Source organism: Aquarana catesbeiana, linkage group LG09, assembly GCF_042186555.1.
Source record: "Aquarana catesbeiana isolate 2022-GZ linkage group LG09, ASM4218655v1, whole genome shotgun sequence".
NCBI lineage: Eukaryota > Metazoa > Chordata > Amphibia > Anura > Ranidae > Aquarana > Aquarana catesbeiana.
This window is the reverse complement of record NC_133332.1, coordinates 259,347,842-259,366,717: the sequence shown is the minus strand read 5'-3', so window position 1 is coordinate 259,366,717 and position 18,876 is coordinate 259,347,842. Positions and strand designations below refer to the sequence as shown.

Below are 18,876 nucleotides of genomic sequence, written 5' to 3'. Positions count from 1 at the left end.
CATTACTAGTATACTTTTGTGAGTAGAAAATCATTTTTACCTTCTTTCCATCATCTTCTTGAACTCAACTCTCATCAAGAAACCTCTGCAAAGAGCCTGAGTACGAGTGATAAGTTGTGCCAACTTTTCATCTCGCATCTCTTCCAGTGTACCCAGGAGACCAGCTTTGAAGAATACCTTAAAAAAAAATATTAATTTTAAATTTAAATATTAGAAATTCTTAGATTTACCGTTCTCTGGGAGTTGCTGCTTCCATACCTTCGTGTGGCCAAATTTGTACTGAGTGTGGTCAACATCAATAGAACCCAAGAGTTTTTCTGAGGCTTTCTTGCTGTCAATAAACTGACCATCTGGGATCGCACTGGCGTTCAGCACCTTGTAACTTTAGTAAAAAAAATTAAAAATGTTAGCAAGAAGAAATTGTCAGACTCAAAATGTATAAGCAAATTATGAGTGATTTTCAAGCATTTGAATAAATAGTTTACTCAAACCATAACTCTAATGCTGTCATCTACCTTTTTATGCTTCAATAGTTTTCATGATTTTTTTAACATTTGCAATATGTTTTGGAATTTACCGTTGCTTAAAGTCAGCATAGACTATTCTGCTGGGGAATCCCTTTCTGCAGATTCTGATACCCTCCAGTACACCGTTACATCTCAGCTGGTGAATGATCAGTTGGTTTTCCATAATACCTGGGAATCAATAACATTAGAAGTCTTAAATTTCAGAAGTTACGAAAACAACTATAGACTATAGTGCCTTCTTAATGCTTGGTGTTTGCAGAATGGAAAGAATTATATAATTGTACCTGGAGTTTTGGTCTCATTGGGGATCAGACAACGCACAAAATGAGGGTGAGTGCTTCTCAAGTTGGTCATTAGCTTGCCCAAGTTTTCCTATAACGCACACAATATAAATTAAGATTTGCTGCATGTTAGAAAGCTATCTGACTGGCCATATATGGCAAGCTGCTAAAACCTTTACTTTCTATTAAAAAATAGAGTTTTCTTATAGCTATGGCAGAAATGATGTAAGTCTTTTTGCACATTAAAAGGTCATACTAACTCTGAACAGAGCAGACACAGTCTGGAAGGAGGATCCCTTTTTCTTCTTTCCACCTTTGCCACCACCGGCAGCATCTGTTAATAAACAACAATGTAGAAGTCATCACAGATCTTAATCTAAATGTAAACGTAAAAAAAAAAAGAAGCTTAAAATAAGAAAGGAACAGGCAAGCTACTCACCATCAGCAGCATTGTAGCTGGAGTACAGGAAGGACAGCAGTTTCATTGAAGATTTCTGGTACAGCTGGATAACAGATTCATTCAATGGATCCTTATTTTTGTCAAGCCAGCCAGTGATGTTGTAATCCACAGTACCAGCATAGTGCACAAGAGAGAAGTGAGCCTCAGCCTTTCCTTTGCCAGGTTTGGGCTTCTCAAAGTTCTTGCACTTGCCAAGATGCTGCTCATACAGCTTGTTCTTGAAGGATGTGTCAGTGGCCTTGGGGAACATGCACTCCTCTTCAAGGATGGAGAAGATGCCCATAGGCTAATAATAAACAATAAATGTTACTTTAAGTCTGTAAGAACACATAATTCTAAATGTTTAGATTCATATTAACATTTCCATATGTGAAATTACCTTCTCAATAAGCTCAATGCAGGCAGCCAAATCCATACCAAAGTCAATGAACTCCCAGTCAATACCTTCCTTCTTGTATTCCTCTTGTTCCAGGACGAACATGTGGTGGTTGAAGAACTGCTGCAACTTCTCATTGGTGAAGTTGATACAGAGCTGTTCCAAGCTGTTGTACTGTATGTCAAATAAAGAAATGAGAACAGGTCCTTTGCTTTGAAAGACATGCAAACCTAAAACTGTTCAAGAACTTACATCAAAGATTTCAAATCCAGCAATATCCAGCACACCAATATAGAACTGTCTTGGCTGCTTAGTGTCGAGCTGCTGGTTGATTCGAGTGACCATCCACAAGAAGAGTTTCTCAAAAACGGATTTGCTGAGGGCACCAACAGAGTTGTTGACCTAAAGAGTAGAGCAAAAATCATGTGTTAATATATAATGGAAAGCATAGTTATCTTTGAGTATGTGGTTATTTTATTTCTTGATTTTATCATACCTGATTTACAGTTTGTCCCTTGGTGACAAACTCATTGCCGACCTTTACTCTGGGGTAGCACAAAGCCTTCAGCAAATCAGCAGAGTTGAAACCCATCAGATAAGCAATCTTGTCAGCAACTGGAGATAAGACATATAGTATGAAATAAATCCTAAAATGGCATAGGTGGAAAAAAATCATAAATTGAAAAACAAAGGACAAACCCTCAGTGCCATCTGGCTCGGCTTGCTCCTCCCTCTGCTTCTGCTTGAACTTCAAGTTGCCGTGATGCATGACAGCACCAGTCAACTTGTAGATGCCGACCTTTTCTTCTGGGATGAATCCCAGGATGTCAATGGCAGTCTGTTGGAAAAATAGCTCTGGTTATTTAATGCCTAGTAAACCTGTGGAAATTATACAGTCCGTTGAAAACTGAAAAATGTTTTCTTGTTCCAAGATTTCAACAACTTACATCTGTGGCAATGAACTCCTCTGTATCATCAATGCTCTTCACAACAATTTCACCCTGGCTGATTGAGGGATAGTCGTATGGGTTGGTGGTCACAAGAAGCATCTCTGAAGACAAACGACAATAAATAAAATGATACATTCTACATTCGATAAAAAATGCTTATGGTTTGCAGGTCTAATTTCTCTGCCTATTATTTTAAAGGAAATATGACCGTACCTACAACCTCTGGTTTCTTGTTTGTCAGAATCTGGTAGAAGATGTGGTAACTTCTTTCAGCTGACAGCTGGAATGTTACTCTGGACTTCTCCAGCAGATCTATAAAATTGCATAGTAGTAATTGTATGAATTTATGTGAGAAACTACAAAATGAGAAGAACTTAGAGGGTTTAGTGCTTACATGTTTCAATATCAGCTGAAGCCAGTTTTCCAGTGGTACCAAAGTGGATTCTGATGAATTTACCCTAAACATGACAAGAGAAGATAAGAAAGGAGTCCATAAAATATGAGAACCAAAAAATGAGTAACTAATGAACATAGAGAATTCATATATACTTACAAAACGAGAGGAGTTGTCATTTCTTACAGTCTTAGCATTACCAAAGGCTTCCAGCAGAGGGTTAGCCTGGATGATTTGATCTTCCAGATTACCCTAAAAAGGTAAGCATAGATTGATTTTATTTATATACCATTAACCCAACATTCTGTACAGATGTTTTTCTATCAAAAAGGGCAGGACAGAGTTTGACTACAACATAAATGTTGAAAGATACCCGCAAAGTTGATTTAATATTATTAAAATATGGTTAGATAATTATTCTAGTAGTTTGTTATGGGCAGTATGAATTAGGATATCTAATTAAACGTATCAACAGGGACTTTTAGAAATGTATGCACTTCAGTTATAATTTACCTGCATGCTGTTGCTTAGCTCCTTCTTCTTACCACTGTCACCAAGAGCGGCAATTGTTGCAAAGTACTGGATGACACGCTTGGTGTTAACAGTCTTTCCAGCACCAGATTCTCCAGTAATCAGGACAGACTGATTTTCACGATCTGTCAAATGCAAATTTTTATTTCAACAAAATAAAACCACAAATGTAAAAAAGTGACCCATAAATGTGAAAGTATCAAAGAAAAATTTCAAAGACCCGTACCTGTAAGCATAAACTGATAAGCATTATCAGAGATGGAGAAAATGTGTGGTGGGGCTTCCATACGCTTCTTGCCTCTGTAGCCCTCAACAACCTCAGGGTTGTACACTGGCAGCCACTTGTAGGGGTTGACAGTGACGCAGAAAAGCCCAGAGTATGTCTGTAATGTATTATGAAATATACGTGAACAAAGTTCTCACAGAAGCAACGGTGTGCTATAGGTTAAGATAGCTTTCCTACATTCATTTCTGGACTTATCAGCTTCTCAGTAAGGTCAAATTGAAAAATAGACTGCTAGAACTGCCAAATAAAGATGTATTTTGCTTTAAAATAGCTTTAAATTGTCGTCTGCAAGTTTTGAGGTTTACTCCACTGTGAGAACTATTAGGTAAGCGTAGGTATAAATTTATGCCCAGTCTCTTTTTATTGGAAAATGCAATTCTCAAGTAAGCATTGAGTGTTTATGGTTTCTTTATGGGGACTGATCATGAATTTGCGTTGTTTTAAATATAAACTAAACTTTCTTATATTGTACCTGAGCATTTCTCTTACAGTTATTTAGTAAAACTTACGTAGATCATCCAGGCTGCGTAACGTTCTTTGAGGTTATACAGCACAGAGGCCTCATTCAAGTGAGTCATCATCGCCATGTCTTCAATTTTGTCGTACTTGGGAGGATTCTGGGGGTAAACTTGGCTTTCTTTGACTGTTAAAGTCTGGAATTTAAATAAACATGATTTAGTGCATATGTTATTACCCTTCCAGTCTGTGCTTAATATACAATTAAGCTATGCTCATTACCCTCCCATCGTCTGTCTTGACTGTGAGCTTTCCATCTTCACGAGCTGTGACTAAACCTTTTACGTAGAGTTCCTTTGGGTCATCTACGTAGCAGGTGTTCTTGGCATCAAACGGTTTGTTCTGGGCCTCCAGTCTTTCCTTCTCGCCTTTCCGGAGGAAGGGTGCAGCCGCACCAAAAACCGCCATCTCACTGTCACCCATGGTGTTGGCTTTCTATAGGAGTAAGATTTGAAGCAACAGTATGTTTTAAATGACCAAAACACACATCACACATACGTAATCTCAAACAAGCGGACTGTCATTGTCCAAAAACAGCATGCAGCATTTGGGCCAATGTGAGGCACACATGGAAGTATGTACAGACAGAGTACATACCCTCATACACCCACTATTTAAGGGAACTGGAAATGCATTCCAAGCACCCCCCCTTAAAACACTTCACATAAATGAAGCCTTACCTATTACCCGGGCACAGGTTTTACATCAAAGCACCAATCCATGCTTCTACAGTCTATAATTTATCAATATTTTCTTTATGTTCTAAACTGAGTAGTATGATAAATTTAAGTATGGGAAGCTGCTACTATTGTGTTCAGACAGGTAAGAGTACCATGTCCAGTTGCTACTGTTGTCCTATGGTAACCCAACAACGGGTTGCACCGTCCAAGTTACATAGTTAGTCAGGTTGAAAAAAGGCACAAGTCCATCCAGTTCAACCAATAAAAAAAATTAAAAAGTATCTATAGCACCAGCATTGCTGGGCTGTTACATAAACAGGGCCTCTAGGCTCTGCCAATGGTTTTCTTTTTTTTTTTTATTGAAAGGAACAGAAGAGGTGCTCACTGACACCCCCGAAGGCCAGATTATCAGGTACCTACATGTCCGACTGCCAATTATTTTCTATGAACACCTTAAGGACCAGTAGGAAATAGTAGGTATTTTAAACTAAAAAAGAAATTAATGGATTTTAAGCACCTTCTCAATAGTTGCTAGTTTTTAGTTCTTTTTTTTCAATAAATGATTCTTTACAAATTGCTGCTTCATTTAATTGGATTTCGCACCATCTTGCACATAACTGACTACCTGAACCCGCACAAAGCAACATACAGCCAACTGTCCAACAAACCTCTTTTAAAGCCAAAACATAGAATTGGCAATGGTTAGAACCCCTGCAAGATTTTAATTGCTATCTCTCCTTTTGTTAGGAAGACTCCAGTTGGCCATGCACATACAGATCTTTTTTGTTCAGTCTGCAGGCGGCTAAACAGAAACAAAAAAACAGGATTCCTCTATCCATGCTAACAGCATTGATGAACGAATCTCCCACTGTGGCTATTGCGTTATGAGAGCCAGCCCCACTGGCTGCCAAAAAACTCAAACAGCGGCTGAATCTCACTGGATGCAGCCACTGTTCAGCCAAAAGCTTTTTGCCTGGCACCCTCGATTTGTAGTCGAGGGATGTCGGGCCAGAGATGACAGGGCCACCCACTGAGCAAATTTGGGCCAGATCAGCAGAAACCAGCTGTATAGACATTGTCACTGGCCCTAGAACTGAGGCAAAATATAAAAATTCTAAATGTCAATGGGTCCGATGTAGAGAGGGAATCTTCCAATAGAAACACTTGTTTTGTTGACAGCTTAAAGCTGGCTATACACATCAAAATTTCTCTCTTTCAACCCCATAGGCTGAATGAGAGAAATTGCTTGATTCCCCATCCATGCTAAACAGCACGGGTGGACAGATCTGCAGTGCCTGTTATTGAATTCGGACAGCCAGCACCAATGGCTGCCTGAATACCCAAACAAAGGCTGCATCTGATTGGCTGCAGTCACTGTTCCGACCGCAATTTTCTGCCTGGTTCCTCCAGCAAACGTCTATTGAAAACTTCTCTTTTGCTGACAGGGCCACCCACGGAATGAATTTGGACTAATTCAACAGAAATCAGCTGAAGTTCAGTACATGTGTGGCCAGGTTAACAGGCAAGTTCCCCCACTTTGGAATGATCTCCTTTCACTCCCTGATATGTCATGGGCCCCAAAGGGACACCGACAACAACAATATAAAAGTTTTAACCACTCTATACTCCACCCAAAATGAAAAAGTGGCTTTACCTGGAAAAAGCCAATACTATGGAATACTTCCCGCACTGCATAGCTAAATATCCTGTCTGAGTATATATTCTGTAATGAATTCTGCCTATATAATCTAACAAAGTACATTTGAAGTCCGAGCAAAGGAAAGTTGTTTTTATTGCATCAGAAATTCCTTTTCTCTCTGATATTATTTCTAAATCTATGAATACTTACCTTTTATCTTAGACAATGACGGAAAAATATGATGATCAGCCCCCTGAAAACGAAATAATGGAAAAAAGACTGAGTACCTTTCGGATCATTTAAAAAACAGATCACTATAAAACTATTTTGTCAACAGTAATCAGTCCAAAAGTACAAATCTCTTCCATTTTCATTTTCTAAATTCTAGAACGGCACTTAAAATGTCGTTTTAATATATATAAAAAATATTTTTTACTGTACATTAACCAGTGTGGTAAATGAAGTCGTTTGAGATAAATTAAATTAAAAAGAAATTAAATGAAAAAAAAAAGTAGTTGTTCTGTAAGTAAAGTATATAATAAATAAATAAATATTTTTGCTTGTCAAGCTTTAAATTAAAAAATATTGGTTGGGGAATACGGTGTATTTAGACAAATTGGTCTAAAAAAAGTCAAGTTTTATCGTAGTAATATACAAAAAATATTTTTACTGTACATTAATGTGGTAAATTAAGTCAGTTAAATTTAAAGAATAAATTAAATTAAAAAAGAAGTAGTTCTTCTAAGAGTAAACCATACAGTATGATAAAAAAGTAAATGTTTTTGCTTGCCAAGCTTTAAATCAAAAGGTTTGTTGGGAAAAAAAACTCCCCATATTTAGGCAAATTGGTCTAAAAAAAAGGAAAGTCAGTCTGTGTTAGAAGCTCCCCATCACTAGCTCTGGTCAAGGATGTCCAATACTCACCACCAGCAGATGTAAATAACTGAGGCCCCCCGGCAGGCTTATATACCGTTGCTCCTTGCCTACTCAGCTTTCTCCAGATAAGGAAGGCTCTTCGTATTTCCTTAACTGAGCAACAAGACCAAATTGTGTCTTCATCCTGGGTAAAAATAACCGGCATATTTGAGCAGGGGGCCTGTGCAACTGTCCCTGTCTAAAATGTGTAACTGGACTCTCCTATACATTAAACCCGTCCACTATAGACCTTGAGAAGAATGTGACCATAGATCATTTTACCCTTGAGAACAGAAATATTTACTAGTATACAGATTTTTAATTAATTTCAAGAGAGATTTAATCATTAATTAAATGGTTTATTTAAATCTACTTAACACATGTGAACATAAATATCTACATGCATGAATAGATCTTATAAAAGAAAGAAAGAAATCCAAAAATTTCAGAAATTAAAGATTAAAAATGGCTGCTTTTCAGCAGAATTGTTATACATTTATTAATTTATGTTACATATCTTGAAGATTAAAGTATAACTAAAGTCAAAGCTTTTCTTTTTAGTTTTGGATATAGGGAAAAGGGATTAGAACACCTGTCAGTTTTTTTTTTTTTTTTTTTGCTGTCTGTGTCCCAGTTAGGGAGATTCACCCTCTCTATTTGCCCTGTTTACCATTATCATCGAAAGTGAAAGCAAAAGAAAATCTCAACTCTTGGGTTGTCCCCAGAAAAATAATAGAGGGGAAATCTTCCAATGGGGATAGTTCTATGGGGAGAGGAGGGGATTGCCTGCCATTTCCTGTTTAGCAATGGGACAGGAAGTGAAGAGAAATCTCACAGGGGTTATAATCCTCCCTTGCTCTATCCAAAATGAAAAAAGTTCTGTCTATAATATACTTAAAAGTAGATATAACCAGATTGTTCCTGTTGTTCCTGTTGTGCTAAATATTTTGGAGGGGGGCGGAAAACTAATGCCACCTAACCCCCCCCCAGGAGACGGATAAGAAGGCTGCGATCTTCTCAAGTACCCAAACCCCCTTCCCCCCTGTGGGAGATGGGCGGCGGACGGCACCCCCTCCGGCGTTAGCTGTACGAGAACGCGGCAGCACTCCACTGCCACCCCCCCCTGGTGAAAGACTGATCTTACCTTAGGAGGCAGGGGGAAGGAAGAGCCGGGCCGTTGCTTCTCCTCCAGGCTGAACAGGAAGTGTGTCCTGAGACCTGATTGGCCAGGGAGTCCTAAGAACCGCGTCCGGCCCCGCAGCCATATTTTTTTCAGGCGCCGCTGCCCTCCCAGTGGCCCCAGGGGCAGCCAGGCTGCTGGCCCACCGGGAATTTTCCCGATATCCCAGTAGGCTAGTCCTGCCCGGCCTCAGCCTCCATGTTCGGTCCGTGCCAGCTCCAGCCCTCCCCAGCCACAGGCCTGCACCAGAAACAGGAAGTGTGTCCTGACTGAGTCACGATTGGCCAGGAAGTGCTAAGACTCCCTGGCCTGCGCCCCGAGCCCACCCTTTTTTTAAGCCAATTAGAGCCTCAGGCTCTATTAATAATAACGTGTAGAAATAACATTCAATAAATCCAATAAACCTCATAAAGTGTATAAAAGTGAAAAAAAAAATAAAAAAAAAAATTGCAAAGTGAAAAAAAGTCGCATGAATAAAAAAATCGCATAAATAAGTCCAAAAATGTAGAAATACAGTCAGTGAATCTAATAAAACTCACGAGGCACAAAAAAATGAAGAAAATCCCATATTATGAAAACACATAAAGTGACAAAAGTCGCATATAATGGAAAAACAATTGCATAAAGTGCAAAAAAGTGCAAGAAAAACACTAATTTAATAAATAAAGGTGCATAGTCCAACAAGTGCAATCTTCATATAACAGTTCATGCAAAAAAAACAAAAGTGCATGCACAGAGAATGATCGGTTTCAAATTCCTCCAATCACTGACAATCCATGGTGCGCCACACGATTCCCCCAGCCTCTCACCTCTATTAAAGACCCCTGTGGGTCAAGTCAAGCCTGCAGTCTGGAAGCAGATGTGATCCAATAATCGATCGATCTCCTCCAATCGTCCCAGTACTGGCAGGTCTCTGATGGAAGGCTTCAGGCTTGGCAAGTAAAGTGAGGGCATGCAATATAAAGGAATAACCCCATCGTGTAGTAATCCAACACAGTTTTATTAAAACACAACGTAGTAGCTTACATTAAAAAAACTGGATAAACAGCACAGGACAGAGTACTTCCGGTCTCGGCCGCGACCCGGAAGTGACAACACCTGACTCCTCCCTGACGCGTTGCGCCATTGCTCATGTGACTTCATCCTCAGGATGAGTAGTGACGCAACGCGTCAGAGAGGAGTCAGGTGTTGTCAGGTGTTGTCACTTGAAGTCACATGAGCAGTGATGCAACGCGTTAGGGAGGAGTCAGGTGTTGTCACTTCCGGGTCGCGGCCGAGACCGGAAGTACTCTGTCCTGTGCTGTTTATCCAGTTTTTTTAATGTAAGCTACTACGTTGTGTTTTAATAAAACTGTGTTGGATTACTACACGATGGGGTTATTCCTTTATATTGCATGCCCTCACTATACTTGCCAAGCCTGAAGCCTTCCATCAGAGACCTGCTAGTACTGGGACGATTGGAGGAGATCGATCGATTATTGGATCACATCTGCTTCCAGACTGCAGGCTTGACTTGACCCACAGGGGTCTTTAATAGAGGTGAGAGGTGAGAGGCTCCAATCACCGAATTTTGAAACGATCATTCTCTGCACATGCACTTTTGTTTTTTTGCATGAACTGTTATATGAAGATTGTACTTGTTAGACTATGCACCTTTATTTATTGAATTAGCGGTTTTCTAGCACTTTTTTGCACTTTATGTGATTTTTTTCCATTATATGCGACTTTTGTCACTTTATGCGATTTTTTTCATAATATGTGATTTTCTTCATTTTTATGTGCCTCATGAGTTTTATTGGATTTACTGACTGTATTTCTACATTTTTGGACTTATATATGCAATTTTTTTATTCATGCGACTTCTTTTCACTTTATGCGATTTTTTTAATTTTTTTTTTTTTCACTTTTATGCACTTTATGAGGTTTATTGGATTTATTGAATGTTATTTCTACACGTTATTATCCTGTTAGCCACTTGATGTCACATTGAGGAATTAGCTACACAATTTAGTCAATTCTAGATAGTGCCACATATTTCTTTTATTCTATTGTTTTTTTTGTGTGGGAACACTTTTTATATGTTTGGCGGCTTCTCTCATCCTTAATTTATTCCTTTTTTTTACTTTGGTTTCGCGCACTTGTTCCCCCCTCCTTTTCAGGCTCTAATAATGTGCTTCAAAAAATTAAAATCCCCATTGGAATCCCTGCGTCCGGCACCCTGCATGTAGATTAGGGGGCGGTCGTATGGATCAAGGGGGCGGCGCCCCTGCGCCCCTAATGGACAGGCCGCCACTGCAGCCAAGACTCTCGTGCAACATCGCTGGATTGAGAGGGGGCTCAGGTAAGTATTAGGGGGGCTGCTGCACACAGGTTTTTTTGAATCTTAATGCATAGCATGCATTAAAGTGGTTGTAAAGTCAGAACATATTTTATCTTAATGCATTCTATTCATTAAGATAAAAAGCCTTCTATGAGCAGCAGCCCCCCTAATACTTACCTGAGCCCCCTCTCGATCCAGCGATGTCCACGAGTGCCTCAGCCACCCGGATTGGCTTCCTCCTGATTGGCTAAGACACAGCAGGGGCGCCATTGGCTCCCACTCCCATCAATCAAAGTTAATTGGCCAATGAGGAGAAAGAAGGGGCGGGGCCGTACTGCGTGTCAAAAATGACAAGAGCCCCCCATTCACACCTGTGCGCTTTGTCGCACGTTTTAACAGTTCCAAATCGCATGACAAGTTGCACCCCATTGTCGACAAGGGAACTATTCAAAGAGCTGCTACTCATGTAGCAGTTACTTTGAAACGATTTAATTGCGACTTGCATAGACTGCTGTTGTATGAATTCGCAAGCCGCAATAAAATCAGCGGTGGAGTAGCGCGATTTCAAAGCCACACCAGTGTTAACGGGGCTAAAGAATAAAATCTTTTGCTGCAATATTCACCTTCAATCCAGGGATTTCCCCTGTAGTCCTTTTTTCTGCCGCTAGATGTCCTCAGTCTGATGACCAGCATCATTCAGCCCACTTCTTCTGAGCCCAAGTCATCCTTTCTCCTCCTATTAGCATGCTTCTTGTCATATCATCATTATTATTATTATTAGTATTATTAATGGATTCGATTATTGAACCCTAAAGCTGGGTATACATTAGCAAATTATCAAACAAGCGTTCATAAGACATTCGTACGAAAATTCTCAGTACATTCGACGACTTGAAGAATATTGTCCCAGAGTGGTTCAAAGTTTTGTTTGCTATTTACCATTCAATTCTGGAACGAATGGACTTAACCAAACAAAAACCACATTCAAATTTGTTCAAGGAATGTTTTCCATCCCAATCTCTTGAATTTTATATAACTGCGGTTGTAAACGAACATCAATTTAACCCGACTAACAATTAGAAAATCAAACGAATGCTTGCTTAACAATTTACCCCTGGTTCACACCTATGCGTTTTTTAGTGCGTTTTGCAGTTTGCAGAAATGCACTACAGTCCATTTCACATGGTTTCCTATGGTGTACGTTCACATCATTTTTTCATCTTTCCATCTATTCAATCTTCTGCCCTTGTTGTTATTTTAACTATGGATAGTAAAACATTTTTTTTTCTGCCAGTAAATACCTTATACAGCCCACTTCTTGTTTCTTAGCCTAGGTAGCCTAGGCTTATAACATCATGCACAGCTCTCTCTCTCACTCTTGCGAGAGTTTGCCAGGAAGGGAGGGGGGTGAGTCAAAAGAGGGCCAATGAGAGATGCAGAGCTAGATGTGTGCCTCTGTGTGTCTGTGTAAATCCAGGAAGTGAACAGGCAGCAGTTTCAGTTGCTCCCATTTAAAATGGATGCAGCCAGACTCAGTGGAAAGAGATTTCTGCAGCATATTTGGCAAGTACAGAATCACAGTATATATAAAATAATATGCAAAGTGGTTGGAGGGAAGCTTCAGAATGGCAAAGATGTTTTTTTATTACAAATTATGTGAGCAGACTGCAGTTCCTCTTTAACAACAACCAATGAGTCATCAGCTGAATGTAAAAAAACAAGAATTGCCGGCAATTAAAAATTGGGAAAAAAACTGGCAAAATAGAAAGAAAATAGGTAAGGGGCAGGGCCAACCGGCGATGTCACCTGGTGGCACGACCCCCTGTGACGTCATCGACCGCTGCATGCCCTCTGTGACGTCATTGACCGGTGCATGCTGGTCCGCTAACGTCAAGGGGGGGGGCAGTGCCACCAGGTGACATTGCCGGGTGGCCCCACCCCTTAACTGTTTCAGAACTGTCAGACAGAGGAGCAGGCAGACAGCGGGAGCTTCTTTTTTTTTTTTTTTTCTTAGGTCCGGCGGTCTGGTGATTGACGATGGATCTACATCGGGGACATTTTTCTTTTTTAATAAAGGAATTTTTTAATAAAGGAATTCAAGTCAAAAACTCTTGTAGAGTCTTCATTCACTTTTTACACTTTTTGGGTGAATGGGTTGGGGTACCATACTCACATGGGGGGGGGCAGGATCTGGGGGCCCTCTTGTTCCAGATTCCGATAAGCCTCCTGCCCGCAGCCCCCGACAACCTCCTGCCACGGTTGTAGGGAAGAGGCCCTTGTCCCCTGCCCCAAAGCACCCCCCCATGTTGACGGCATGTGGCCTGATATGGTTCAAGAGGGGGGGCTGCTTGCTCATCGCCTCCCTTTCCTGACCTGCCGGGCTGCATGCTCGGATAAGAGTCTGGCATGGATTTTGGGGGGTACCCCCCATGCCTTTTTTTTTTTTTTACATTTTGGCATGGGGTTTCCCTCAAAATCCATACCAGACCTAAAGGGCCTGGTATGGATTGTGGGGGGGACCCCACAATGTTTTTTCCCTGTTTTCTTTACTGCCGGCAGTTCTTGTTTTTACATTCAACTGTCAGCGGGTAAGCCCGGTGACAGCTGATGACTCATCAGTTGTTAAGGACATGACAGTCGCCTTCCTGGCCCCATTTCTTAACAAACAGCTATTTACATTTTTTTAAAGAGAGAAAAAAAACACAAAATGCATGAAAACTGCATGCAAAAAATGGGTTTAAAAACGCAAAAAGCGCCACAAAACGCTCAACTGCATAGGTGTGAACGTAGGGTTAATGAAGGTAGGAGTGGTTAGAATACCTTATATATGAAACATTGGGGTTAATTTACTAAAGGCAAATAGACGGTGCACTATGCAAGGGCTCCATGCAACAGGACACTATGCAAGCTCCAGAGCTTAGAGATAAAGCTTCAATTTGCAAAGAATACCCAATCACACGCAAGAACAAAAAAAAAATGCATTTTTGCTTACACATGAGTGGATGATGGAAGTCAACAGAGCTTCACATCATTTACTAAGCTGTGGAGCAAATGCACATACCTTTAGTAAATCAACCCCAGTATGTATTGAGGCGCAAAGTCCCAAATGTTATTTTCAAAACTTTCAATTCCCTTAAACATTTTTAATGTTTAAAACTCAACACATATTCTGAAACAACAGCTTTCATTTTCTATTTGTATTATCTTTTTTTTTTTTTTTTTGTCGTTGTTGTTAATCCTGTATCTATATTATTTACCTGTAAAGCAAAATACTATGGATTTATAAAAAGTCCTATCAGACCGCCACCTTAATACTTAACACGGATGTGGTTTCTGAGATGATAGCCCCCTTCCACGGTGATTAAGTGGCTGTGTGAACAGCTGACACCTCTTTACAGTTTAATTATGGATTAGAACCTCGTAATCTGAAGTTATCAAATGTCCCTTAAACATTTCAGTGACAGATCTCCTGTTGGAGCATTTCTGGAATTAATTTAATTATTATTATTATTTTTTTTTACAAAACCAGGACCTCAAGAAGTTCACAGCATTCAAAGCTCTTATTTTTCTGCTGCGAGGCCATCAAGGGTTAAGGGAAAAGCGTCTCTGTTTTACTCATTGGCATGTCAAAGAAAAAGCTCTGAGTAAGGGATATGCTAGCTGGTATAAGTGACCATCAATCAAGTGACCTGTCTCCCAAGATGGGAAAGACCACATGGTAAGCACAAGTGTGTTATGTACCAAGAGGCGGGGCTGGGTGATAGCTATAGGCTTGATGCTCACTAATGATAAATATCTCATTCACTCAAAATAGTTCACAAAACTTTTTCAAATTTAGTCTTCTCCATTTGAAGCCAGAATTATGGACTATTATCCCTACTCTGTAGATTGATGGTTGTCAAACATAGATCGGACAAAAGTTATCTATAGGTACCTACAGTAAAAGCATTAGATTCTGGCCATTTATGGTCAGATCAGGTAATGTTTTTATGTCTGTAGGCCTGCCCTGTCCCCTCTTGGCCATGCCTTCTTGGGCGGGGAGTTAATTGGGCAGAATAGATATCTCCTTGCTGGTCGCTATTGGTTTTCCCTGAGATAGTCGGCATTGGGGTTGTCAACAGGGTGCTGCCCTTCCCTTTCTCTAGAGAAAAAAGCAAAACATGCATGAGGGAACATTAATGATCCTACTGCTGTTTCGTGCACAATATGCCAACTGGTTCTTTGAGGTAGGTAGGTATCGTACGGGGATGCATAAACCTAAAATATTCCCAGCCTGGCTCAATTGATAATAGCTTAACCAGTGTAGACACCTTTAGAATGTCCCCAATATCCTTGGCTGGCCCATCTTGGGTGAACTAGTGTTCACCCATGTTTAGTATATGTTCAATTGATATATGTTTTCTCTGAAACTAGTGCTGGGGGGTGTCCAGATACACATTTCCCACCTGTATTGATGTAAACCTGTAACCTATATCGTGCCTACAGGTGGAAAGATCGCGCCTACAGGTGGAAAGATCGCGCCTATAGGTGGAAAGATCACGCCTATAGGTGGAAGGATCTGTCTACAGGTGGAAAGATCAAACTTCAGGTGGGAAGATCTAACTTCAAGTGGAAAGATCTGACTACAGGTGGGAAGATCTAACTTCAAGTGGAAAGATCTGACTACAGGTGGAAAGATCTACCTACAGGTGGAAAGATCTGACTACAGGTGGAAAGATCTGACTACAGGGGGGAAGATCTAACTTCAAGTGGAAAGATCTGACTACAGGTGGGAAGATCTACCTACAGGTGGAAAGATCTGACTGTCCTTCATGTCTATGGCCTGGTTCATACATTTTATACACACTTTGATCAAATAAGATCAAGCTACCTGTAGAGTTCCTGCACCATCTGTAGGTTGAAAGATCTACCTACAGGTGCAAAGATATGACTACAGGTGGAAAGCTCATGCCTACAGTTGGAAAGATCTGACTACAGGTGGAAAGATCTGACTGCCCTTCATGTCTATGGCCTGGTTCAAATTTTTATATACACACTTTGATTTGAGGATGATCAGGCTACCTGTAGAGTTCCTGAACCATTGGTAGATATGTTTGGGGAAGCTCTTCTTGGAAAAAGGCGACCCAATGGGTTAAATATTATGCCAGCATTGCAATCCCTAATGAGAGAGGAACAGCTGGTGGTAGCTATTCATGTACAGATACTTCCCCCTAAGATTCAAGTGTGCCTGTTGGTGTGAGTATGGGGGGAAGGGAAGATCTTTAGTATGTACTGTTTCTCTAGCCAAACATTTTTTTTTCTTTCAGGTTTAGAGAGCAAAGAGAAGGGGTTAGAACCCCTGTCAGTTTTTATTGCTATCTGTGTCTCAGCTAGGGAATTTCCCCCTCCCGGTTTCTTGGAGATCATTGTCACATGAACTGAAAATGTGGGAAAGTCCTACATTTTATGTTGTCAGCAGTGCAGGAAAAGTGGGGAAATCTTCAAATGGTGACATTTGCTCCGATGACAACTGTCTAAGAGGGTATTTCCCCTCACTTTGGAGAGATTTCCTCACACTTGTTATTTCTACAAGATAAAGCTGGCCATACACTGTAAGATTTTCTCTCGCTCATCCCCTATCCACTGCTGCCTGTTGTATTGTGACATTTGGCACCTGCAGCTGTAATAATACCCAATCCAATCGGATGAAGCCACTGTTCAGCTGGTCAATTTTCTACCCAGCTCTGTGTTTTTATTTCTTTTTGCCACTTTTTGGTGAATGGGTACTATGTACCACATACTCACTCACATAGTGGGGGGGGCCGGGATCTGGGGCCCCCTTAATAAGGGGGCTTCCAGATTCCGATAAGCCCCCTGCCTGCATACCTCCATACCCACCGGCCAGGGTTGTGGGGAAGAGACCATTTGTCCCCATAAACATGAGGACAAGGTGCTTTGGGGTGGGGGGGGCTGCTAAGCAGGATTTTGGGGGGACCCCACGCCGTTTTTTTTTTTTTCATTGGCAAATTTTTTATGTTAGTAATGGGCTCCGACTGGCGCTGACGTTTTTTTTTTTTTTTGTTCAGCCCGCTGGGTTGAATGGAAAAAACTCATAGTGTGTACCAGGCTTAAGCAATCTGATTGCTGCAGAGTGCTCTATTGAGTGAGCTCAGGCTATCAGGGGGCACAATAACATTTAAGGAAGGTTTTCTAACCAGCTTAATTAATTGTTACCTCTGGCAGCGATAGCTCAACATATTTAGGGGCACACAAACACACATGGCATTGTCATTCAGATCAAGAAGTCCCTTGTTTAGACTGTCTGAGACATCTGCCCATCCTACATACTTTTCCATGGTGATGGAGCTCAAAGCCTTTTTCTCCATGATGCGGCCAATGTGTAGATGTGGTATATGTGCCATTGCAAGGCTTGCTCTTTCTTTTCCTTAAAAAAAAAAGCGAGAAATGGATACCTGGGTACACAAAGTCAACATGCTGGGAAAACTGTGTTTACCATATCAAACAATTTTGATGGCCAAAAGTCTGAAGACCATTTTATTTAATATTAAACCCTTAAGCCATACCATTAAGATGCCAGAATTTATATATTTTTTAAAAACAGTTTTTTAAAGGATAACTAAACCCAAGAACAAAGCAGCTTTCCTTAGATGTTTATTTTTCAAGGCTAAGAACATTTTCAGCAAGTCCATCTTGATCTTGTTGTTGATGTTGATCTTGTCAGAAATGCAATTTCTTTGTCAATTTCTGTAACCTAACCTAAAAAATTTTTTATCATTCTTATCTAAACTATTCATTTTATAGTTGCCCATGCAATGGAAATAAACAAGGGCCAAAGCAGACATATTTGAAGTCCAATCTGGGTGGCTGCCATGGCTTCTTCTATACATACAATGGAGGTGTAAGGCCTTGTTCACACATCATAAGCCTGTACGAGTGTCTACCCATACAGGGATACACAAATGTTCAGTGCATCCCCACGTAGGCAGTCCTATTGATGTCTATGGACATAGCCGCTGCTCCCTATTTGACATCTGTGTCAGTATAGGGCCCCGAACGCACACTGTGTGCATTGGGGTTCTGCACCAACAACCGCACGGATGTCAAATTGAGGGCAGCAGCTGTATCCCGACAGGACTGCTTGTATAGGGATGCACAGAACACCTGTGGATCCTCTTGTGTGTATATATATGGCCCTCGCACAGGCATACACTTTTTCAGGATTATCAGGTGAAAATAAAGGAAAAAAATGCCTAAACAAGAAAATGAATGCAGCCACCCTGTCTAAGGGCTGGTAAGCTGCAATATACCTGTATTACATTGTTGGTTTATATACACTTTTATTAATATAATCAGTCATTCTCAACCAGGGTTCCTTCAGAAGTTGCTAGAGGTTTCTTGAGCTGTGGCTGATTGATCTGATGATGCCTGCATAGTTCCAGGGTCAACACCGCTTGGTAGAGCCAGTGGCATGACACCAATCATCTTTTTTATCTATCTGTAAGGGTGGCATTCTGACCACCACTGTATAGGGGTGTGGGCAGAGTCTACTCGCCCTGCATGCGGGGGTACCTTTCATGCAGAGCATGCTCAACAATGCCCAGGACCAGGCGGGGGCTGCAGTCATGTGAAGAATCTAACATTAAGGCAGTTTCCCAATTAATAGTAAAATACAGAGTTCCTCTGAAAAGGGCTGTCCCATGTTTCTATACACAGTAACTTGATGTAGTTGCATTAGGAGGACTGTCCCATGTTACTACACACAGTAACTTGATGTATGTTGCATTAGGAGGGACGCTGCTAAGCCTGCTCCCTCTCCACCAG

At 40.7% G+C, this 18,876-nt stretch overlaps 1 protein-coding gene across 1 annotated transcript in view; it reads right to left on the bottom strand.

Annotated features, from left to right (window-relative positions):
- The window catches only part of LOC141109019 (uncharacterized), a 91,943-nt gene extending 85,049 nt beyond the window's left edge, over positions 1–6,894 (bottom strand). The window contains exons 1-19 of the mRNA XM_073600975.1: positions 6,851–6,894; positions 4,544–4,756; positions 4,315–4,458; positions 3,746–3,902; positions 3,502–3,644; positions 3,148–3,240; positions 2,989–3,052; positions 2,808–2,906; positions 2,592–2,695; positions 2,344–2,482; positions 2,141–2,259; positions 1,897–2,046; positions 1,648–1,818; positions 1,248–1,554; positions 1,069–1,142; positions 812–899; positions 578–695; positions 259–382; positions 41–177 (exon numbers count right to left, since the gene is read on the bottom strand). Coding sequence (XP_073457076.1) covers positions 41–177; positions 259–382; positions 578–695; positions 812–899; positions 1,069–1,142; positions 1,248–1,554; positions 1,648–1,818; positions 1,897–2,046; positions 2,141–2,259; positions 2,344–2,482; positions 2,592–2,695; positions 2,808–2,906; positions 2,989–3,052; positions 3,148–3,240; positions 3,502–3,644; positions 3,746–3,902; positions 4,315–4,458; positions 4,544–4,744 — 2,432 coding nt within the window. The 5' untranslated portion in view covers positions 4,745–4,756; positions 6,851–6,894. The remainder of the gene's footprint in view (positions 1–40; positions 178–258; positions 383–577; positions 696–811; positions 900–1,068; positions 1,143–1,247; positions 1,555–1,647; positions 1,819–1,896; positions 2,047–2,140; positions 2,260–2,343; positions 2,483–2,591; positions 2,696–2,807; positions 2,907–2,988; positions 3,053–3,147; positions 3,241–3,501; positions 3,645–3,745; positions 3,903–4,314; positions 4,459–4,543; positions 4,757–6,850) is intronic.
- Between the last annotated feature and the right edge of the window lie 11,982 nt (positions 6,895–18,876).